The sequence below is a fragment of the Odontesthes bonariensis genome, chromosome 8 (assembly GCF_027942865.1).
Source record: "Odontesthes bonariensis isolate fOdoBon6 chromosome 8, fOdoBon6.hap1, whole genome shotgun sequence".
NCBI lineage: Eukaryota > Metazoa > Chordata > Actinopteri > Atheriniformes > Atherinopsidae > Odontesthes > Odontesthes bonariensis.
In genome coordinates, this window is record NC_134513.1 from 33,825,163 (window position 1) to 33,850,653 (window position 25,491).

The window sequence follows — 25,491 nt, forward strand, 5'->3', positions numbered from 1 at the left end:
TCAGTCAAATGCTGATATTTTTCTTTGGAAAATGAGTGAATGCATGCGCTGTGGTACATCCCTCCTTCCTTCTTTGTAGGACTTTGTGTCTCGTCAAAGGAAAATCTTGAGAATAATGTTTGCGACGCGTAAACGGTCATTTGACTCGTATTTCCTTCCTGCTGCATGTAGGTGGGGGTAGTTTAAAGGACGCCACTCTGTTTCGTATCTCAGGGTATGCACAAAACACGCATTTGATTGTGCGGATTGGAGGGTTTGTTGACCCAACGACTGCAGCACAAGTTATCGATATTTCTTTACTTTCTATGGAAATCAGAACTTTGAAACATATATTAAATGTGCTCATTTTTGGACCAGGTCTTGGCGTGTAAGTGGAAAGCACAGGACACATCATATACAAATCAAAACCAATGTTCTGATGGGTGTAAGTGATGACATCAGACAGTATTTACCTGATACATCACCTTTTTTTTTACATAGATTTCTCTGTGTATATGTGGTTTATAAGATGCATTCTTACACATTCTGCTAAAAACTGCCCGATGAAACATATAATCGGGATTGTTTGATTTGAACTTTATTTCACTTGCTGTCTTTGTAAAAATTCTATGTGAACGCAGACTGGAGAAGAACTGAAGCCACTTAGATGTGCCTTTTTGAACCAGCTGTCAAACCAAGCCATCTGCCAGGATTCTTTATTACCGGTATGTCATGTGTCACCATTTGGAGGCAGAGGAATAACGGTGGAATCAGTCAGGCAACCTGATAGACGGAGCGCTGGGTACACAAACTGCCTCCTGCCTGCTGTGGAGAAATACAGCAGCTTGTGGAAGCTGACTGATAAGAACAACATCTTCAGACATTTCTTTCAAAATCTTCAACACACCATTAATCATAATCCATCCGTGAAGCAAACTTCACCACAAGTGTTCAAAAGTGCTTAACCCTTTAGCTGCGAAGCTGTGACACGCAGAATTCAAATTACAGTAACTCCTCAAATATTCACGCGCTTCCAAAGGATTCTGAAAGCTGAGAAACTGAGCTTTCCATTGATATCACATTACGGTAGTGGCTGTACTGCCTGGGGGAAGAAGGCGGGAAGTGAGAGGAGCAGGAGAGCAGTGGTGGCTGAATCGGAACAAAACTTCTGAGTGTTTTCAGCTGCGTTTTCAATTGATAATTTTATAAAATAAAAATAAAAGATAGTGCCACTAGCTGGCCCAGTTCAGCCCCCCCACTCAAGACCACTTTCCTGTCCCCTAAGGAAAGAAAAGACAAAAGGCAACCCTGAGGAAACAGTGCACTCTGTGAAAAACAAGCCCTCCCTAGATGTGTGAGGAGTGCAGGTTGGGCTCCGTCTTCTCTTCAGCTGGACAGGGACTGTTTCAGAGCGTTCAACAGCTAAAAAACTGAAACGCTGAGAAATGGACAAATATATTCACGACATACATGCCAGATTTTGAAAGTAATGTTTCAACTGAAAAAGGGGCAAAATATTTCACTCAAAACTTTTTCTGACAAGGACAAGACGGGTTAAGGTTAAGGGTTAACGACACCAGCCCAATGTGAGCTTGATCATTTTTTATTTTTTTAATATTTTGAATGTATTATATATGTACGGAGCCCCTTGAGTCTTAAGGTGAAATATATTGGGGTGTCGAGAAAGCGTGCACCCGTTTTAAAAAGCGCGCTCTCATTTAACCAAACCGTGCTCTCCTTAAAATATAGCAAGCGCACGTTTACCTAAATCGTGCGCTCGAATTACTAATGTCGTGTACTCGCTGTAATACAGTCGTACTCACGTTATATCCCTCGTGAGCACAATTTACTGAAACGTGTCTTCACTTTGCAAAGTGCGCGCTCATTTAACCAAAACGTGCTCTCGTTGAAATACAACGTGCGCACGTTTACCTAAATCGTGCGCTCGATTTAGTAGTTTCTTGCTCTCGTTGTAGTAACAAAGTTATATACCTCGTGACCACAATTTACTAAAGCGTGGTCATGATTCACAAAACGTGTTAACGTTATTTAAGAAATGTATAGCCTAATTAAAATTGGCACAAGTAAGCAAAGCATGGCCACGATTCCACACTCTCATAACATCATGAGCCAAATTTACCAGCAGGATATGATTCTTAACCATTTTGAAATGGACTTAATCAGGGTTTACCATGGGCTAGGTATGGAATACAAGAATATTCTTTCAACCTTGGCGTCCAGTCATGGCATCATCATGAGCCTAGTTGACTCAAAGTACTTCACACACCCTCACCTGTTCTCAAGGCTGTCTTGTAAGGCGCCCAAGTCAGGGCTGTAGCCAAATGAAAATCCTAAAATATTTATTTGCATTCGTTAATTTTTTCCCCAGGATGAATTGAACAGCATCCAAGACACATGGAATGCACATCGCATCCATCCGTCCAGAAACCCAGGTGTTCCGGCTGGAATACCGGATATAATGCACCTGGCTCCGCATCTGTGGGGGGCTGAAGATCATCTCTTTTCTCTCGATGAAGCCAATCTGACCGTCTGCAAGAGGAAATGCACCTTCCTCAACTCCATACCATGCGACATCGATGTATTTGATTTTTGCACAGGCATAATGTAAGAACGAGGGTTACAGTTGACAAACAGTCCAGACCAAGCACTTGAATTATACATTACATTAAGGGACACTGTTCGTCCCATAATACTTGCTTAGGCATACATTCGCCATAGCACAATGCACTTACTGTTCCATTCCAAGCAACTTCCAAATAGATTAAAAAGGTGAGCTGCTCACCCTGTAATGGTAACAGATTTCGTGGCCACAATTAATACAACGTACGAACGTTTCAAGCAATTTGGATTTATTGTTGCCATATAGAATGTCGTGGGCACGTCTTACAGATCGTGGGCACACTTTTGTTTATTGTGCTCACAAGGTATATAATGTGGGCACGACCGAGGGGCAGTGAGCGCACGGTTTTAGTAAGACGAGCGCACGGTTTATGTATACGCGCGCACGCTTTATTTAGACGAGCGCACGATTTAATAAAGCGAGGGCACACTTTGAAAAGTGAGAGAACGCTTTCTTGAAACCCCCTGAAAAAGATATTGTTTGATCTCCACCGGGCTCCGTATATATGAAGTTGATCATAGTCTAAAAATCTGAACTCTGATTCACATGTTAGAGACTTCACAAGAAAATACCTTTTCCTTGTCTGACGGGACATAAAAAAATTGTTTTACCAATAAATACAGCATGTCTTGAAATATAAATGAGCAAATTTTCCATTTCTAACATAAACATCTGGGTCAAGAGATAAACTCATGTAGTTCATGTTCTGCAACAATTCGTGTCTCAAAAACTTCTCTCAGGTTCCAGTAGCACACAGAGTTTGTTGACAGGTGTCAGTAACTCAGATACTTCAGGCAAGTCTTTTACCTCCTGGAAGCATCTTTCTAAGAACCCAGAGGTTTCTGGGAGGAAAATCATCCAAAACAACAAAATCTCCAGGACGAGATTCTTTAATTCTACCCCATAGGATGCTGAAAAATGCTGATGCAGAGTGTCACCATATTAGTTCTAGCAACACTAAAGAACTTAGTGAACCTTAAAAATATGTGCTCATTTTTAAGAGCAATGGCATTGGTTATGCACATCACTGGGCCGGAAACTGTGGAAGGGAGCAGTAACTTACCACATGCAACCTGTTGTCTAGGGTCAGGGTGTTCTCTGGTGAGGTCAGCAACAGAAGATGTTTGTGGCATCAGATAGAGACTGGGTTCTGGCCACGTATGCACAGAACGTTATCAGAAAATACAAGAGAATATCACAATCACTGTCTATTTCTATGCTGTTTCTGTTAATAATTCCCCATAAGAGGCTGCCAAGGTGAGTCTCCACAACAAAAATCCCGGCAGCTGAGATACCGCAGTTCATGACTTTGGTTTCAAACCCTGAAAATGAAAGGAAAATTAAATAAAAAAATACTTTATTTATCACAAAGGGAAATTATATAGTTTAAACGAGTATTTGCTACACTACATCATTTTTACTTTATTGTTGCTTGTTTTTTTTCGTGGGCTTTTGATGGCGTCTTTGTGGCCTCTTCAATGTGACTACAAATTCATGTGTATGGCTGCGCATGTGCAGGGTTCCCCTGGGGATTTGTTTTTAAAAGTGGTGTCACATTTACAACTGTAGGGGGAGCCAAAGAGCAAAACATTTGCTAAATTCTCTCGTTTTTACTTCACAGAAACACAAAGTTGTTGAAATCAAACAAGGAGTTTAAAGAGAAAAACTCTGAACCAGATAATAAGGTAGTGATCATCTTGGGCCTGTAAATCAGTACGATCTCTGAACAAACGCCCTCTCAATGATCGATGTCTTCCTGCAGCGCAACAACAGCCATTATTTGTGGCACCAACATATTTACCTTTCATAAGCCACAGGCAACTGCCGAGACCTTATCAGCTTAATTACACATCATCCACAGGATCATACACTGACTTATTCAGTGTGCATTCATCCAGCTGTCGAAAGGTTTTAATCTCTGGAGAGACTGATATGTGTGTCTGGCCTCCTTTGCATTATAAATGTTTCTGACACTCTGCGACTGTATGGTCCTGACAGGCAAATAACTGTTCAGTTTACTGGAAACCTGTCAGCTGTGGGGAATTATTCTCAGTAGCTTTCCAGTTCTTGATAGTGTGGATGAAATAGTACTTTTATATCTTCTCATATAATTAGGCTTTTTTCATATACACAGCACTGTAACTGGAGTGGAAACATTATTTTGGAGACCATGTTTTGTAATCTGGTGCTAAAAGGTTATATTGTGTTATATTGAACATTTAATATGTTTAATGTGTAATATTTTTGTTACAACTGTAACAATTTTTTCTCTCTCTTCCAAAATAAGGACATAACTGAAGACATAAAGTAGTTCTGGATGTACTGAACGTCCCCATCCTGCTTGTACCTACTGGTTTTCCCTATTAAGCTAACATCATGCTAGCGAGATTCAAAAATAATAACATCACACACAGCTGAGAAACAGTAAATACAAAGTGATACTGTGTCTAATCAATATTTAGAATTTGAAGAAGAAATGATTTGTCATTTGTACTGACAGCTATGTACCGTTGGCTGCAGCCCGAAGTAGCAGCTGAACTTTTGAAATGGTCCCTGATGTGAAACAAAGTTGAGAGGGGTGAAGCAGCTGTTACCAGGAGACAACACGTAGTGCAGCAAACAGAATTTCTGGATTTGATCAACCTGACATATAAAAGCTATGTTGGGTCACAGTGCAAAACGTTTCAGTTCTGCAATAAAACACTTTCTGCATTCTCCGAACTGTGTTCTCCAGAAGGATGCAGCTTACGTCTTTCCGCTTAAAAAGACGATGACACTCAATGTCTTAATAGGACCGTCTACGTTCAACATCTGGCTTTATTAACAAGCTGATTTGGTTCCAAACACTTTGAAGGAGCAGGGTGGGTGGTATGTAACCTGACTCACGTCATCTGGCTGCGTTCACCAACTACACGCGGGGGCGTTCCCTTTCCTCACACAACCATCTGAGGAGCCTGGGAGTCATATGTGTTTCGTCCGATTAGAAAATAATCAGAGCCAATCATTAATCGCTGGCGTTATGGCTGCCCATTCATGCTCCAGAGGGCAGGAGTCAGGTAAGCTCTGAGCTACGTCACGGTTTGAGTCATTTGGAGTGGCTGCAGTGGCGTGTCAGTCAAGATGACGGACAGATTCTTCATCCAATCACATGTACGAGTTTTAGAAAAAATAGCCCCATTTGAAATCATGTCGGTTGTGGGCTCGTCCCAGATGGTATGCGAATACCAGAGGGCGGGAGTCAGGTAAGGTGGTATGGGGCCAAGTCAATGAATAATTTCAGACCTATCCCACACATTCTCCAGGCGTTTCACCTTGGTACTTTGTTCTTCATACTTCACTCTTATTCACCAAGAGTTTAGAGTACGATGTTAAGAATATATGGTTTGGGTTACAATTAATATAAATTGTTAGACAGCATTGAGTATTTCCTCCTCGGCTCCATGACAGTTTACTCAGCACAGCTTTGTGGTGACCGCCATCTTAGAAATAGTGCTGTGAGAGGCCCTTCCTCTTTTGGCTTCACATGCCTTCATTGTTTGTTGGAATCTACCAAGGGTGTTTTGAGTTATCTTTCATGTAAAAGTAATTTATTTATGTATTAACTTTAGTTTGATATTAAAATTATTTTTGCTAAATGTTTTAGCTATTTGTCCAAGGATATATTGAATTTTGATTTGTTCCTTCGAGGTGTTTATGGTCAAATCATTTTCAAATGTCCACTTCTTTTGAAAGACAGCAATTCCTATTTTATTGAGATACTTTGGTCTTTATCTCCTTTTAAAAGAGTGGCAAAATTCTCTCTCCTGCAACTGAAGCTAAAATAATAATCACGGAGAATAAATTGAACATTGACTGAAGCCCTTGCTTCCTGGTTGTCTGTGGCCTCAGTATGAACCTTAAATATCAAACAAATGGTCCTTCAAGCTGGAATAAAACAGGTAACTAAGGACGGATGATTCATACACTGATGGCATCAAATAGATTAAGGGCCCCATAATGATGTTCAGGTCCCTTCATCTGAGTGGATCTGGAGATGCAACAGACTTAACCTTGACCAACAAGGACAAGGCCACTCCTGAACGGCATCAAACATCAGCTGGACCACCTTCACCTGCTAATGAAAAAAACAACCAAGCCATTGTGCTGACTTATGGCATTGAGAGTGAACAGTTAACAGTGTTCCCTCATAACCCTGTCTTATCTGACCATTTTCTGATAACCTTTGAGTTTACATTACTTGACTATACAGTTTCTGAGAAGAAATTTACGTATAGAAGGTGTCTATCAGAGGATGCTGTAACCAGATTTAAAGAATTAATTCCATCATCCTTTTCTTCACTGCCATGTGCAGATATGACAGAGGACGACTACCTAAACTTTACTCCAGCAGCACTTGACTCTCTTGTTGACAGCACTATAGTTTCAATGCGTACAGCACTGGACAATGTTGCCCCTCTGAAAAGGAAGGTAATCAGTCAGAAGAGGTTGGCTCCTTGGTATAATTCACAGCTGCATGCTTTGAAGCAGACTGCAAGAAAGCTGGAGAGACAGTGGCGTTCCTCTAATTTAGAAGAGTCTCAGTTAGTCTGGAAAGATAGTTTAACAATGTATAAGAAAGCCCTTCGTAAAGCTAGAACTGCTTATTATTCATCATTGATAGAAGAGAATAAGAATAATTCCAGGTTTCTTTTCAGCACTGTAGCCAGTCTGACTAAGAGTCTGAGCTCTGCTGAGCCAGTTATTCCTTTAACTCTCAGCAGTGATGATTTCATGAGCTTCTTTATTAATAAAATTGTTTCTATCAGAGAGAAAATTGATGGAGTCCTTCCCACTATTATCAGTGATGTATCATCAAGTACAGCAGCTTTAGAAGTATCTTTAGAACCTGATTTGTATTTAGACGGCTTCTGCCCAGTTGATCTCTCTGAACTAACGACAGCAATAGTCTCTTCTAAACCATCAACTTGTGTTTTAGACCCAATCCCAACCAGACTGTTCAAGGAGGTTTTCCCCTTAATCGACACTTCCATATTGGATTTGATCAATCTGTCTTTGTTGACAGGATATGTACCTCAGCCTTTTAAGGTTGCTGTAATTAAACCTTTACTTAAAAAACCTACTCTTGATTCAGAAGTGTTGGCTCATTATAGACCTATATCCAATCTCCCTTTTATGTCTAAAGTTCTTGAAAAAATAGTTGCAGCTCAGCTTTGTGATCACTTACACAGAAATAATCTGTTTGAAGAGTTTCAGTCAGGATTCAGAGTGCATCATAGCACAGAAACTGCACTGCTGAAAGTTACCAATGATCTCCTCTTAGCCTCTGATAGCGGACTTGTGTCTGTGCTTGTCCTGTTGGATCTCAGTGCTGCATTTGATACGGTCGATCACAGTATCTTATTACACAGACTTGAACATGTTATTGGGATTAAAGGAACTGCATTAGGCTGGTTTAAGTCATATTTATCTGATAGATTTCAGTTTGTTCTTGTAAATGAAGAATCTTCCTCACACACGAGAGTAAGTCATGGAGTTCCTCAGGGTTCTGTGCTTGGACCGATTCTTTTTACTTTATACATGCTTCCATTAGGTAACATTATTAGACAGCATGGCATAAATTTCCATTGCTATGCTGATGATACTCAGCTGTACTTATCTATAAAACCAGATGAACCCAATAGGTTGGTCAGACTACAAGCATGTCTTAAAGACATAAAGACCTGGATGACTCAGAACTGTCTGCTTCTAAATTCAGACAAAACTGAAGTCGTTATCTTTGGACCTGAGCGTTTCAGGGAGAAATTGTCTAGCTATATAGTTACTCTAGATGGTATTTCTTGGCTTCTAGTTCTACAGTGAGGAACCTTGGAGTTATTTTTGACCAGAACTTATCATTTGACTCGCATATAAAACAGGTTTCTAGGACTGCCTTCTTTCACCTTCGTAATATTGTTAAAATCAGGAACATCTTGTCTCAGAGCGATGCAGAAAAACTAGTCCATGCATTTGTTACTTCAAGATTGGACTACTGTAATTCTTTATTATTGGGCTGTCCCACATATTCTCTGAAAAGCCTTCAGTTGATCCAAAATGCTGCAGCCAGAGTTTTGATGAGAACTAACAGGAGAGATCATATTCCTCCAGTTTTAGCTTCTCTTCATTGGCTCCCTGTTAAATTCAGAATAGAATTTAAGATTCTTCTCCTTACATATAAAGCTCTTAATGACCGAGCTCCATCATATCTTAAAGATCTCATTGTAAGATATTTTCCTAACAGAGCACTTCGTTCCCAAACTGCAGGTTTACTTGAGGTTCCCAGAGTTTCTAAAAGTAGAATGGGAGGCAGAGCCTTCAGTTATCAGGCCCCTCTATTGTGGAATAAGCTGCCAGTAAATGTCCGGGAAGCAGACACCCTTTCCACTTTTAAGACCAGGCTTAAAACTTTCCTTTTTTATAAAGCTTATAGTTAGGTCTGTTGAATCTGATAGTGTATCTGCTAGTGTGTCTTGTTCTGCCTCCACCTCTGGCACCCTCTATACTTTCATTACCCCCTACCCGAACCAGGGTTTGAATCCCATTCCCGCTTATCTTACCTCTTTTATTTCTCCCCCTACCCGAACCAGGGTTTGCATCCCCACCCCGCTGTGACTGGTGTGCAGTTGGTGAGAGGCTGAGGTAGCTTGTGGCTGTAAAAAGATGGTTGTTGTGGTGTGAGGAGCAGATCTATATAGGGAGTATAGGGAATTACTCACTGAGTCTGGTCCTTTATTTTATTATTTATTTTTTCGTTAGCACAAGTTTCTTGTGTTTACCTTAAATAGGGATGGCTCAGGTAATCCTGAAGCATCCCATAGTTAAGCTGCTATAGGCCTAGACTGCTGGGGGGCCTCATCTGTCACACCTTTCCTCACTTTACTCTCTTTATGTATATGTGATATTATTGTGGTCATTAACTCGTGTTTTCCTGTTCCAACAGATATCCTTTGAATGGTGTTACAGTGCCGCCGCCACCGCCACGGCCCTCCCCCCCTCCCCCCCTTTCTGTTTTCTCAAACCCCAGCTGGTCGAGGGGGATGGCCACCCTTCCTGAGTCTGGTTCTGCCAGAGGTTTCTTCCTGTTAAAAGGGAGTCGTTTCTCTCCACAGTCGCCTCAGGCACGCTCAGGCCGGGAGATTGGACCGAAAAACAAAAAGTTTCAGTGCAATCTGTTGGTTTTCTTAGCTAGGAAATTGTTTTTGAATTGGCTCTATATGAACGAATTGGATTATTTTATGAATTATGATTATTATTAATTAATTGAATTCCAATTGGCTTGAATTGGACTTACTATCTAAGTGCCTTGAGATGACATTTGTTGTATTTGGCGCTATATAAATAAAAATGAATTGAATTGAATTATCATTTCCTGCCCTTTAGAGTGAGCACCAAATCCCTCTGCAATTAGTCTCCAGTGAAACATTAGCCAAACCACCTTCACAGCCAATTAATCATGACCTTGGTCCAAAGCCAAAAAGGGCAAGTGAGTTTTATATGTTACAAAACACATGGCTTTGGTTGGAAAGTTACACAGGGGTCATGGCTCCCATAATAACACATGGTTTCTGCTCTGGAACAATGGTTTGGAGATGTGAACAAACATACCTATTGCATGTTTTCTGATCTGAACTGTCTATTTCTATCTCTTCATTTCGGAGGCTGAGGGATGAGGCTTACGATCCTAATGATTCATCATCATTCAATCATTACAAATGGACATTTTAATGGACATTTTTACATGAAATACTCTTACTGGGAAATAATGGACACTCTGCAGCCAATCGGATTTGAATATCCACACAGACCTTATCAAAACAATATTATGTTAAGCATATAACTTATATTACAGTAAACTTTAGGACATATGCTTTTACTCATCAGAAAATAAATTGGTTAAAGTGAGATGCTGTTAAATTCAAACTTTCCTGTGCCAGACTAAACTAAACGTTCATCCCAAACCTTTGAAATGACCGGATAAACTGGGATTTCCAGAGCAGGTGTTGACTATAAAGAGATTCATGGTGCTGGTGCCACTACAGGTTAGTGCTGTAGTGTTTGTTGGTCTGACACAAACTGAACACACACTGGCCTGAATCCTCAGTAAAGCAAAAAGGTGACCACTTCCTTCACACTGTAATATTTATTGGTGTATTTATGTGTATGTACGTGATCCCAAGTTGTCACTAACTTTCATCACAATACAGTGAGCTCAGCTGGCTGCAAAATCATATACTGAACTTCTGAACTTATGCTGTGTGTGTGCGCGGGTGTGTTTATATATTCAATGTTTGGGTGTGTGTGTGTTGGCCTGTGTATTCTGTGTGAGAGCAGAGTGAGTGATGCAGGGACAATTGCATCATTCACCGACCTGGGAAATCATTTTAGGGATGCTCCACTTAAGAGCAAGCTTCAACACACACACACACACACACACACACACACAAGCTAACCTCCACTTTACTGCTGACTGCTGCATTAAAGTCTTTTTCTGGAAACATCTGCCAAACAGCGAACATTCCAGCATGTATATTTAGGAGTGCCAATGCAAACATTCAGCCCGACTGGGAATGCGTGTTATGACTTTTGGTAGCGATTCATTTTATAGTGTTTATGGAGAAAAAAGAGAACAATGGGATTTTGCCTTAGGAAGTGAGACGACCCAGCCATCTTTGGAGCCCCAGCTCAGACATACTTTACAGTAGAAACATCATTCAAAGTCTAAGCAGCTCACAGGAAGCTGAACGTTTGCTGACTGAACTGATATCTTATAGTTTCTACACAACTGCATTTTATAGCCTTTTTAGATTTTTTTGGATGAAATGTTCAGATTAGACTGCGGTGACATCATGCACTCCGAATGTTGTTCAAAATGCCATCATGCTCACAGTTTCTCCGATACACATATGTATCACACATGAAAATGTTGGTATTTATTTCCTCCCAGTTCTGTACATAGTTATGTTAATGGTACCAGAAACGCCTTCAATAATAGACAGTAGGTAAGAAACTGAACTGGATAAGAAACTGTACACTTTCCTCAAGGATTAACATCCTTGTATACCTTTGAGTTCTTTTTTGTCTTTTATTTATTGTAAATTTTTTGGTGAATCCATGTAATGTGATGGGTAACAGAAATGTTGAATTTATTGATTTGTATCTGTCTTATTGTACAACTTGTGAAGGCACCTTTTAAAAGTAATCTTTTTCTGAACTTTTGTAAACCCACTGGTTACCAATAAAAAAAATAATTACAAAAAAAAGAAAATGTTGGTATTTTTGTCTTTTTTCATCCAGTATAACTGTCATTGTCTTAGACAAAGTTGGCATCCCTTGCTGAAAAAGAGGAAAATGATTAACCAATCCGAGAAGGCTACTGTCACACCACCTATTCCAAAGAAAGCCAGTCGCTCCACGGCATCACACCAATCAAATTTTAGCAGTTTGTCAGTGGGATTTAACAACACCAATCACTGGTAGCAACACGAATAGGATATGTGCACTAATAGAGAGTGACGATTTGGAGATTTCAGTGAAAAACAGCTTTAATAAACTACAGCCACAGCAGCAACTTAAAATTCAATCAAACAGCAGGCCAACACCCAAACTGGAGCTAAGCATGAAATGGAGGAAAGGGGGTAGGGGGGTAGCATAAAAGCACAAACGTCTCTGGATAGTTTGATGGTGAATGTGCTTAGCTTATTCTTAATCTAAATTAATGCATTTGTGTGGGATGTTTGCATAAATTCAGAAACATAGAGTTATGAAAGCGTCTCAGACGATGAGAGAGAGCTTGTATGTGTGCATGTGAAGTCCTTCATATAATATGAACCTTAAGCAAATGCACATGCTTAGCTTTTTAGCTAATTTCCACTTGTGTGTGCCACACCACACACAAGATTCTACCATGAACCATCCAACATGTATTTTTTTTACATTACTTTAAGTAAATTGTAATGTTTGTATGAGTGACGGTCATTAAATCATGCAGTTTTGCAGTGTTTCTGTATGTTTATCGAGGTGTATATTTCTTAAGAAACCTGCAAGGAAATTTTGAGAAAATTAATTAAAAAAAAAAGAAGATAAGAAGTTTTGGTTCAAATCTTTGCCAATGCCAATTCATAAGGTGTAAATTTGCCCTTAGAGAGTGACGGTTCGCTGTCAGACAGACAGTTTGGAGGACAGGGAGGACAGTTATTTCAGCCCTTTGCCCCTCAGTGGTGAAACGGGTAGAATAGAGCACTAAAGATAAACTGAAGATAAATGGCCTGCCAACGACTTTCTGGATCTATCTGAAAGATCCATGAATCACATGATGAACAAGCATTTTCAACTTCTATTGTAAATACTCCATCTAGGGTTGCTGATATGATAATGGCGGGGAGCGAGTGTACATGGAAGTTACGACAAGTCAAATCAAGCGTACCAGGGCTGGATTAGATACTTTGATGAGCCTGTTGGCTATCAAGGAGACAGAGATTTGACAAATGCTGATAAAATGTGGATAAAATGACAAAAAAAGGTGAGAAAAACATCAGAATATATTTGTTCATAGTTGCGTACATTCATTGAGAAAAGGATAACAAAATGAAAATCCAGAAGTCGTGCAATTCAAGATGCAGCCACACAGTGATGTCATCGTTGATGTCATCTCATGCAAGTTAGGCAATCAAATTTACTGCCTTCATAAACTTTGGGTCACAGTCAATATTTTTCTCATTTACACCATCCCTTTATCTCTAACCAAGTTGAAGCTGCAGCTTTTTGAAATCCTGTTATTTATTGAAAAAAACAACTGGTGCTTAAAGGGTTAACCTGACTACACAATGTTCAACCCACTGCGGGTTTATTTATCAGGTACAACAGTGTGTTGTACTGTGTTAGTATTTCTATGACTGCTTATTTTTTTTATAACATATCTACAGGCACTGCTGTTATTCTTAATAAAAAATAAGAGCAATATTGTGACACTTTTTTTTTCTACAGAATATATAATATTCTCTCAGGAAAGCTCCAGATGGCTCAGATCCCATGAACCAACACATTCGCTGTGTGTGTGCGACTGTGTGTGTGTGTGTTTTAACAGTCTGCAGAGGATGTTTCATGTCCTGAAGCTATTTCTCCTGAAATATCTCATCCTTCCTCTTATTCTTCCTCTGCATCAAACTCCCACTCTGACAGTAAATATGCCTCTCCACCATCTGCTCTGTCTGTGGGTCCATATGTCTGTCTGACTGACTTTGCAGACCAAGTGTCACTCTGAATTTTTGAAAATCACTCATTGAGACTGATGAAACATTAAAAGTGCCTGGCAGAGAAACAGCAGCTCGTTCAGTCCGTTAAAAGCCTGACTAAAGGTTGAGTGCCAAGTATGCCGTTAACACTACAGTCAGACCAGGTACGAGAAAGACTGTCGGAGATTGAATGAGTAGAAAGGGTTTTAAAGCTGGCTCCCACTGTGGCTTCCTGTTGAAATTATGAGAAAGTTCTGTGCAAAAGGAGCCAGACTTTCTTGCCATCTCTCTAAAGAGGTCTGATTTATCCAGTTGTAACACAGAAATCTGACTTTCAAACAACTTTTAACTCAATTCTGGAACTACGAATGTCCTAATTCCTAACTGAATAAAACCCTTTTTTTTTTCTCATTTCAGTCAGAATCAAGATGGAATGCCGCCTTATATTGATGCCAAAAGTCATGTTATAGTTCAATATTTGAGCAAACGGTTTCCTACTCTTCAAATGATTTGCATTCAATCGAATTAAAACACATTCTACTGTGAAATAAGGAACATAATGCACCAAGAATGAAGGAAAAAGGGGGTTAATGGGGGCCAAACAGTTCACTGGTGGCCCTGAAAGCCCTACAAGCTTGAATCATTCACATCTGCTACAACACCACGATAACTTTAAAAACCAATTGGTTTTTCCAAGCCATTTAGATGCTTAATTTACTATGAATCCCCATTGTGGCATGATTAATATTCTAGAGGGATATAGGTGCTGAAGTAATAGCTGCTCTGTGCAGTAATTACACACTCCCTGTTCTGGTTGGGATTATTACAGCAGGTGATTTCTATTTTACATGCAGGTGTGGCTCGGATCTGCCATTGTTCAGCGCCCTCAGATCAAACAAAGGCTTATCTCCTTTGTCACATTTCACAGGGGCTGACACTACAGCCTCACACTCAGGATGCACAAATGTGATGTGATGTGCTGTTATCTTCCTTCAACTTTGAGAGGTTTTCTGAATTTGGGAAGCCAGGGTTAGATGAGCTCTCCCCTGGCGAGACTTTAATTATTGTAGCATTCTGATAAAAAGCAGGTTTGGAATGAATACTCTGGCTTGCGCAGGAATATCACAGACATATAATCTTGGGAATCTTGGGATTAAAATAAATGAACGGCGCATGACATATTAAAAAGTCGCCCCTGGAGAGTTTAATCCTGCTTGAATGTGGATTCATCTGGCACCTTTCCACTTCTTGCGAATGACGTATTTCTAAATTACTTCTTAAATTTCTAAAGGAAACATTCTTGTTATGGTGAAGATGACAAAACGGAGCTGTGTGGTCATCAGTTAAAGGGCGACATCATCACTCGCTCTGAACAGCTACACTGTGAAGCTCCCACAGTCACCTACAGATTAATGACGTTATTTTGAGTATCTATTACAGCAGGTTTACAGCCATCCCACATTTAAAGGCAAAAGAAAAGGTTGGTCTGAGCTCCTTTATTCTCCAGCACAGCCTGAACCCTCTCAGACGAGCTTTCTGTCATTTCTTTAAGGAGTCTTCAGGAATAGTTCTCCAGGCTTCTTGAAGGACATCCCAAAGCTCTTCTTTGGATGTTGGCTGCCTTTTGTTCCGTTCTCTGCCAACATGACCCCACACTGCTTCAGTAATGTTGAGCTCCGGGCTCTGGGGAGGATTCATCCCTCCATCAGACCTGTTGCCACTGATTTTCAGCCCACTTCTTGTGTCCTTTGGCACAGCTCAGCCTTTTCTCCCTGTTTCCCTTCCTGAAGAACGGCTTCTTGACAGCCACCCTTCCATGGAGCCCATTTCTGATGAGGCTTGGGCCAACAGCAGATGGATCAGCTGAAGGTCCAGATGCGTCTCTCAGCTCCTGTGTCAGGTCTTTGCTGGATTTTTTCCTCTTTCTTAAGGACATCACTTTCAGATCCTGTTCATCTGCTGTAGATAGTTCTTTAGGACTGACACTTCTTCTTTTGTCTTCCACTTGTCCAGTTTCCTCAAATGTTTTAAGGACACACTGCACACCATGCTGAGATATGCCAAGTTTTCAGCTAACAGCTCTTTGGGAATCACCTTGTTGCTGCAGAAATCCTGTTTTCTGTCTGTCAGACTGTGTTATCTTTGCTGTTTTTCATAGATGCAACTAAAGAAATGGGAACTAATGATGTGTCTCTGTGACAGGCTGCTGGTAACAAAGTGCCTAAAGATCCAATTTAAAATGGCTTCTTTGCTAAGTTGTCTGTTCTGTGTGGACACAACACTTGTTCATCCCTTGAGTTAGGAGCCTTTTAGATGCATTAATGATTCATAGGCAGTGTTAAGTAGCTTATCCATCAAACAAACACATTCCTCTGAAAATGGTCAGGTACTAGACTGAAAATGAGTGAAGAAGCAGTAAATGTCCAGAGAAAATTTTGAAAAACCTTCAGAAAGCCTGGAGAACTGAGCTCAAGTCCACTTTAAAAGATAAAGTAAAGCCAGGGTCCTTAGGAGAAAAATTAAGCAAATGAAGTCTTGATTAAGACTCTTACACAGTACTGTCCTGCCTGAATGTTCACAAACTTGATAAATGTTCTGGCAGTACTGTAAGCTGAATAAAATATAATTATTCTGCTTAAGCGATTTGTCCGTGTTCCTCAGCCTTTTGTAACGTCTATTATGATGAGTTGCCATGCCAACGGAAGAGTTGTTTACAAAGAGGATCAGCTGATGGAGCTTTCCAAAAACTAACTAATGCCCAATGAAATTGCACCAAATCCCTAGTCAGTTGAATAGGAAATGCATTGGATATATCACAGTGCTTGTTAACAACAGATGGTGGAATCCTGACCCAAACACATCAACCCAACGCATTCATGGCAATATCTGGAGATTTCAACAATAAGATATTGTTTATCCATCTCTGCAGATGTAAGAGATGCCTGTACTCCATTAGGAAAATCAGATGACAGTCTGATTCTTTTCACCTCCAACTATACACCCATTGTTTGACGGAAACCTGTGATCAGAAAAGGTTCGGAGAGATCTCAGGAAGCTAAACACAGAAGGGGTGTTTTGAGGCTACAAACTGGAATGCACTCTGTGAGCCACATGGAGATGATATCAAAACAATAAGTAAGTGTGTGACAAGCTATATGAACTTCTGTGTGGAGACTATCATCCCCACAGGCACAGTGAGGTGCTTTCCCAATAAAAAGCCCTGGATCACCTCCACATACACGCCCTTAGGTCCTGAGGGTCTGTGCAGAACATCTACGTAGAATTCTACAGCACCTCTTCAACCTTAGCCTGACGAAATGCCATCATCTTCCTGCTTCAACAAGCCCACTCCCATCTGAACAAAGCAGGCAGCACGGCGAGGATCACGTTCTTTGATTTTTCCAGCACATTTAATACAATTCAGCTTGTGCTGCTGTGTTTTGGGTGTGTCAGTGATGGTCGACATCTTTTTGGCATAGTGTGGGAATAGTGGAGGAGACCAGGAATAAGCCATACGCTATTTCTATCTTGGGAGAAAAGGTGGAGGTGGTGGAGGACTAAACGTTTCCGATGTTGACCGTTGAACCTGAACATCAGACTGAAGTGTAAATGCAACACAGAGGCTGTCTATCAGGAGGGCCACAGCAAACTGTACTTCTCAAGGATGCTTAGATCCTTCAATGTCTGCACCAAGATGTCTGTGGTGGAGAGTAAAATATGCTTATAAGGCATCTGTTGGGGACAAACAAACACACACACACTCACACTCACTCCTAAGGACAATTTTAGAGACACCAATCAACCTAACATGGATGTTTTTGGGCAGTGGAAGAAAGCCGGAGTACCAGGAGAGAACCCACTTATACACATGCAAACTCCACACAGGAAGTCCCCAGCCGGGATTCGGACCTGGAACCCTCTCGCTGTGAGAGGACGGTGCTAACCACCACACCACCGTGCAGCCCTGTTTTGTCTTTTCTACATTTAAATAAGCTTCTTATCATAAGCTCCCTGCAGTCCCTCATAGAACACCAACATCTGCTTCTATTCAATTTGCTGTTTGAAATCTAATTTTGTAGATCTTTTTAAGGACCTAGAGGGAACAAACAAGCCAAAGCATGCACCAGAAAACAAAGTTAAAAGCATAAAGAAAGTGGAACTAAGGAAATAGATCGATGTTCAGCGACGGCTGGATGGCTACTGCTCTGCTGCTTTTAGGGTTTACTTTTTCAAAAGCTTGACAGTTTGAGGGAGCAAAAAGTTTTTCAAACATGAATACATGTAAACACATGTTGCCACTTGCCACACTTTCAAACTTTTACCTGAACATTCATGGCGACTTATTTCCTTTTATTTTGATCATATCTCATATTTAGGTTAATATCTATTTACTTATTCATTCATTAATTCCTTTTTTTTTGTCTCAAAGTTTTGTTCTCATCTGTGAAAGACAGGCACATTCTCTTTTTTTTGTCGGCAGGGTGAGGGGCTACTTGTATGGACTGTATTGATGGGAAGCAATTAGACTCATGGGACTATTAATCTTTAGTTCAGGTAATTGATTTCATAGAATTTTAATTGTTATTGTGAATTGATTTATCATTGTAGAAGTGCGATGTGGATTCCAGTGGTTCTGTTGACAGTTTGAAGTTACAGAAGCTAGCAACAGGCCATCATGACTGAGCCTAATGTAGCCAATAGGGAGATCTATACTATGTTAATTCATCAAGGTTGGGTACTGAGTTTGTGTCTGCAATGGATTGGGACTCTGTAGACAAAAAAATTGTACAATTCATACTACCTTTTGTGCCAAAGCTTCCCATACATGGGTCTATAATCAGTTTACAGTACATTGTAGAGGTCTGGATACCTATTCCCCATGCAAAGTCTTTGTGAAACAATTCCATATTGGGTTTTTTTGTGTCTACCTGTCTTTGTGTGGTATCTATAAGGTGAAAATCTGCCACAGAGGCAGCTGATGGACCTGTGAACTGGTGAGGAAGATGAAATTTAAGACACACAGGCCCTGTGGCTGAGTAGACACAAACTCTGCCGTTAATCCTATTCAAATATGAACGAAACTGTGGTTTTATCATACCTGAGGTTTCTGATCCGTTTCTTTAATAGTGGTGAGATAAAAACACGGCAAACATTGCATTCTGTTTGTTGCGACTGTAGTAAGGAATAATGGTTATCTTGACCCTCTTGCGTCTAAAATTTACATTACAATAACATACCAATAATAATTCACACAATTTTAACTAGTGGGGGGAAAATATCAACGAGCTAATAATAATTGTAATCTATTTTCCATCTGTCTTAAAACTGGAAGGTTTTTAGAAACGACCCCTGTAACCATTTTTTAAGATCTGTTTCGATGCCAAAACCAGATCTGAAAGCAAATCAGATCAGGCGGATTTACAGAATTTATTTTTCTTCCCTTGTCTCTCAGGGATTCATCTTCCCCACATATACACAAAAAGAAGAAGAATTTAGGCTTCGTTTGTTTGTTGAGCCCCGGGCATTCAGCCGCCCAACATGCAGCACTTGTTTCTTTTCATTCGAATAGGTTGGACGCAGACTTTGCAAAGAGAATTTTAAAGGATGGGACATATTGCCCAAATGATTCTATTTTGACTTTTTATAGTAAGTAAAAGCATGTAGTAATATGTAGTCTATTTTTTATAAATGGGTAAAAATGAGTTGCTTAGATTAAACTGACAGACAGTGGGGATATTGCAGCATCCTCAGAGGGCATGCCAGGGAAGTTTCAGGTTTCTTTTAGAAACGTTCTTCAAATGTTTTGAGTGAGCTATTTTACTGGGTTGCTCTATGTTATTGCAATATGTTTACAACTTGTTAGCTCATTCTGTCTCTAATGCCCCTGCATGTTAGATCCCTGAAGCTGGAACACAATGACTGCATCGGTTAGCTGGTTTGATGACCATCCCTGTATTTGTACAGAATGGTGTGTCTGGTGAGATGCGCTCTGGATTATTAACTGATGGGCTTTGATGCTCAACTAAAGAAGCTTGTCTGTTCTTAGTTAAGAATATTTTAATGTACAACTTAATAAATTCTTTATACAATTAAAGGGCAGTGCTATGGTTTCTGGATACCAGATGGAGCATGTTTCTCACATCCCTAAAGTACATGTCCTTGCAATCAAGGTCATGGTAATCACTTTTTATAAGACATTAGTCACATAATGTTGAATCCAATTGATTTCCTTTTGTGTTTTAACTGATAAACTTAAGAAGAATTCTGTCATTACAGATACACAATGCTTTGATTGTAGTCAAAAAGTTATTTTAAATAGTCAGTTTTGTTGTTAGTGTGTACAGTTACAGTTGGGCTTTAAATGATCATTTCTAAGTCCTTCTTGCAGAGACTGATCACACTTTATAAACCTTGAAGAGGAAATGGGTATTTTCATTTGCAATGAACAACTTTCTACCTGAATCCTCATTGGATATTTGACCACTCTTCGTGGGAAAATTCCATCAAATTTCTTAATATTCTCATATCGACCAGACTTTTAAGCACAATCCACATATTTTCAATATAGTTGAGGTTGAGGATCTGGGAAGATTACTCCAGCAGCTTAATATTAGCCCTTATCTATTTGCAAAGCTTTGGCTGAAAAAAATAACAACTCTTGAGTTTCAGCAGTGTAGTTAAGGGTTTGAAGACATGCCAAAAGATTCAGATGTTTGAAGGCTTGTTGCCCCGCTGCAGCTGTCCCGGGTATGATTACAGCCTGTGTCCCTTTGCTGCATGTCTTCCCCCCTTTCTCTCTGTACCCTGTTTCCTGTTGAGCTACTTTCAAATAAAGGCCACTAGAGCCAACAAAACCTTTAAAAAAAATAAAAAAGAAAGATTCTGATGCAGTTATTTCATCCAATGTGTGCAATCTATCTGTTTTACTGTTGGTAAAACAACCCCACAGTATGATGCAACCACTGCCATGCTTAACAGCTGGTAGTCTTCTTGGACTTGATTTACCTTTATTTTTTCAAAATGACTTTTTGATATTGTGACTAAACAACCTAACATCTTTCTTATATCTTTCTTATCTGCCGATAATTCTCCAAGAGAAACTGTATGCTTTGCCCATATACTTAGCTGGAAACTTGAGTTGAGCTTTGAGGATGTGATTTTGAAGCAGGAACTTATTTCTTAGACTGTAGCCTCCCAGCCCGTGGTGATGTAAAACTTTATTGAAATTCTGAACATATGAGCCCACATCATTTCAATTGAGGAGGAGAGTTTGGGTCTTCTTCATGTTCTTAGCAAAATGGCAACCTCTGCATTGAAGTGATGACCTTGAAGCCTGAAGCCGTTTAGAAAAGGCCATTCCTGACTTGTGTAAAGCTATTATCCTTTTTCTCAGATCTGAATTGGCCAAGCTTTCCACAGCATTCATGTCTACAATGAGTGAATAAACTTTGGACTTGAGTTGGTCATACAGTGCTGGTGAGTATTGTACCTGTTCTTGTTGCTGGAGATCCAGTCAGAGATGTAGGCTACGGCCTGACGGTGGCACTGTTTGTTCCCGAAGCTACAAGCTAACATGATGAGCTCCCTCTGCAACTCTCTGAAGGAAGACATTGAGGGAAGAAGAGCTCTTGAGTCTTATCATCCAATACTGAAAGGAACATCTTATGAACTATAAGATGATAAGATGGAGGATATGGCACAATCCCAATGCTCATCTTGGACCTACCCCTTCTTATAGCAGAGCTATGATGCCCCTTTTCTTTTAGGCATCAGGGAGTAGTGATCATGTAGCCCTTTGACTGGGGCACTGGGGACTAAATTTATGGCTTTATGACCGCTACTCCTTGATGCCCAGAGAAAGTTAGCACCTCTACTACCCACAAAAACAAAAATCAAGGAGTAAAGCCAAGAAAGGGAAGTGAGATTTGGCCTGAGCACCAAGAGTAAGCTGAACCAGATGTGGTAAATTGCATTTTTCCATTGATATTGAGCTAGAGTAGAAGTTTATTCTCCCTTCATCATTTTAGCTAATCTAATCTATACCCAACAAAGAAGGGTAAGATTGCCATCTGAGTAAGATAGGAATCTTAAAACTAGTATAACAGCAGAGACAGTCAGGGAGCCAAATATCTGCCAAACATTGTTCAGTCTATCTCAGCAGCTGAAGAAAATAAATCTCATCAGCAGCATGGCAGGCAAGACAATGAGACTGATAAGCTAAACAAATGTGGAACTTTGTTTTAATGGAATTGTTTCAGTGAATGAACAGCTGTCAAATGGGATTCTTCTTCTCTTGATTATTCTGAGATTGTGTTATCAACGTGACAACACCAACAGTCGTGTGTTATGGTGTTTGTGTGTTTCATACTCAGTCTGGTAGGATGCCTGTAGGACGTTGCCCTCTGTTCCAGGGCCATTAGTTGGCCAGCCCATCTGATGGTACCGTGATGCAACCTGCTTCAGTACATAGTCCTGTTAACACACAGACACACTAGTTGTTGAACAGCTTATTAATACCAAGCTGTCAGTGCTAAAGAGACAGTTTATTCAGCTAACATGAAGCAGTTATTGATTGAGATTGTGATGGATGGGTTGTTTACACTGAACAGTCTGTATTCCTCTGTGCGGTCCAGCAGTTTGTCCAGCTGGTAGAGCGCTCGACTGGCAGCGTGCCATGGAAGAAAAGATGTCTCCTCCGGTAGGTAGCCAATAAGCTGCAAGGGAACACCTTGTGGGAGGTATCCCGCCCTGAGAACGAAGGAGAAAACAAGAAAAAAGTCAGAATTTGGAACCACTAGATTCATGCCATTACTCAAGTGGCCTAACAAGTGGCCTAACAAACAAACACATTAACCAGAAAATGGTCAGGTACAAGGACTGGACTCAAATTTAGCAACAACAACAGCAGCAAATGTCCAAAGAAATAGAAGCTTTTTAACATTTTAATTACAATACTAATGTGTCTCCTTGCATCTATCCCTCCTCCCAGTGAAGATGTGGGAGAAACACAGAGATGTGAGAATGGAGAAGCTCAAACTGCCTGACAACAAGTTTTCGGTCCATAATCCATAATCTTAACTAAGTTCGTGTAATGTGTAACAAAGAAATGCAGTATTAGAGAAGAGCAGAGAAAATAATTTATTTTGCCTGTGGGCATTTCCTGCTGGCAAAGTATTTGCATCGATTGCGGCTGCAGGAGTATAAGTGGCATCAAGCAGTTGTAGAGCAGCTCCCTCTGTGTCAGAGTCATGATACTGGGTTACCCCATGCATTGAAAATAGGCGAAAAGAGCACTTGACCAAGCATCATTATGCAACAAACTGGTAATGAGAATGTGTTGACGTCTAGGGAACTGTAAAATTCTATCAAGGGAACAGTTTTCAGTGGGGACAGAATGAAAGGAAGCATGAATTAGCATTTTCAATCCATTCATTATTATATTTCAGCCTCCAGTGACCTTCTGAAAACTGCTATGTTTTGTCTTTACACATGATATCAGGGAACTAACTGATCCTAAATTTGGACAAAAGTTAATAGTCAACTGAACAAAAATGGCAAAAAATCTATACAATTAACATGATGAAATGTGTTTGGACTGCACAGTGGTGTGGTGGTTAGCACTGCCGCCTCACAGCAACAGGGTTCCTGGTTTGAATAAAAGACAGAAAATCATAGAAAGCATGTCCACTTTTCTAAATAGCACATAGAAATAAAGAATTAAAGGCCTAACTGAATTCCATACCATACTTCTATTCAATTACCCTTTTGAAAAGCCTTTCTGTTGACTTACAGGACTCACTGAAGTGAATTAAGGGTGATAAAGTCAACATAAACCAGATCCTGATGTGGATGTGATCTCCATCTCTCAGGAGTTCCACTCAGCCTTTGCACCGTGTGTGTGAATAAACCACGGCAGAAAGACTTTAAGAGAAAGTTGGCTTCTAAATGCCACAGGAGCTATTTAGCAGCCTGAGTTACATCTATGGACTCATGAATATTAACAGGCTTCCTTAGTGCATTCATTAACATTCATGATGCTTTTCTATAGAGAGGGAGGGTGCTCACCTGCTTCCTACACCGACCTTCAGTCCCGCCCAAAGTTTATGAATATTAATTAGGTGGTGCGGTCGAGGACGGAGGGTAAACTCAGGGGGGTGATATTAGTTTTATTCTAATTATTGATGTTCAGCAAGACAGAGGTGACAGAAAAAAAGGGTTGCAGAGAAGTTTGTGCCTTCACACCGACTGAGGCTGAACAGTGATTTTATCGAAGATCTGTCAATCAAAGTGATTGACACACAACAAGGAGGGGAAGGGGTTCAACATCGTAAGGAAATATGTTTTGGGTTGTTTCTCTTTTTCCCCAAAAAATCTTGAGGGACAGTCAGACAGAGGCGGACCTTCTCAGAAAGTTAATCCGTCTGAGATAAGACTCTTTGAGTCTTTGCACAGCAGAGAAAACTCTCAATTCCAGACCATCACATTTCCATAATACCTCCTATCCAACCAACCGCCAGTCATCTTCATTCCCATCATGCACCTGGCCTCTTAGACATTACCATAATCCATCCAGCCTGCAAAGACCTCCTGTTTACTGTGCTCCAGAACACTTCTGGGACTTTACGTGGCGGCACAGGGAGAGATGGCAGTAACCGTGGCAACAGCAGCCAACCATTTATCTGTTTTCTTCCCCGTACTTGTCCCTCAGCGTTTTCCATTTTATCAAACATCATCCATCATCTATCGTACCATATTAGCTTTCAGACATACATGCATCACACCTTGACTGTACCGTCTGCATATGATTTATCATCTCAGCAACGAATGATGAATATATGTATTCCTTAAAAACTACATGTTAAAAATGAATATTCCAAGCAGTGCGTGACAGCCTAAGTCTGTGGTATTAGTACGACAGGAGTATTAGATTATCATGATATGCAAAGCTATGAGTTGGGGATTTGGCTTAGGTGGATAAGGCACATCCCATGGATGTTTGATAGGACTGGGACCTGGGGAGTGTTGAAGCCAACACCATGAGATCTCTGTGGTGTTTCTTGAGGTGTTCCTGAGAAGTTTTTAGGGGGTTTGAGTCTGTAGTAAAGAGAGACGATTTCATGAATGTGTGCGAGTTTAGCAAAAAACGTGTAGGCAGACTGAATGCTTAAAGTAACATCCACATGGATATCCAGAACACTGCACTTCAATGGGATGACCCATACTATTCAGCTTCCCTGTCAGTGGTTTTAAAAAGGTACAGTTTGATGACAATAACAAGATGACAATTTCCTTCAGTCTTAATGAAATGCTTGTGGCATGCTTTGGTCAAAATAACACAGAGAGACGGTACAAAAGCAACTTTTTATACCTTGATTTCACACCTCTTTTCAGAGTTTTTCAGGATTGTCCTCAGGGTCTGACTCTTCTGAGATTGGAAGTATTCAAGAAACCCTCACTAATAACTTCTGAAAGAGCTTCCAGTATTACAGCATTTTATCTCACAAGAAAACATAGTCCAAAACATACTGGGGTCCAAACACAGGCCCAACACTCGTGAGATTTTAATGTTGTTCAATGCCATGTATTTCTTAAATTTATAAGCCT

The 25,491-nt window shown here is 40.3% G+C and overlaps 1 protein-coding gene across 1 annotated transcript in view; it reads right to left on the minus strand.

Annotated features, from left to right (window-relative positions):
- LOC142385593 (thyrotropin-releasing hormone-degrading ectoenzyme-like) overlaps positions 1–25,491 on the minus strand; it is a 303,046-nt gene that overhangs the window by 16,049 nt on the left and 261,506 nt on the right. Inside the window, exons 14-16 of the mRNA XM_075472253.1 lie at positions 22,488–22,635; positions 22,256–22,359; positions 21,377–21,484 (exon numbers count right to left, since the gene is read on the minus strand). Of these exons, the coding sequence (XP_075328368.1) occupies positions 21,377–21,484; positions 22,256–22,359; positions 22,488–22,635 (360 nt within the window). The remainder of the gene's footprint in view (positions 1–21,376; positions 21,485–22,255; positions 22,360–22,487; positions 22,636–25,491) is intronic.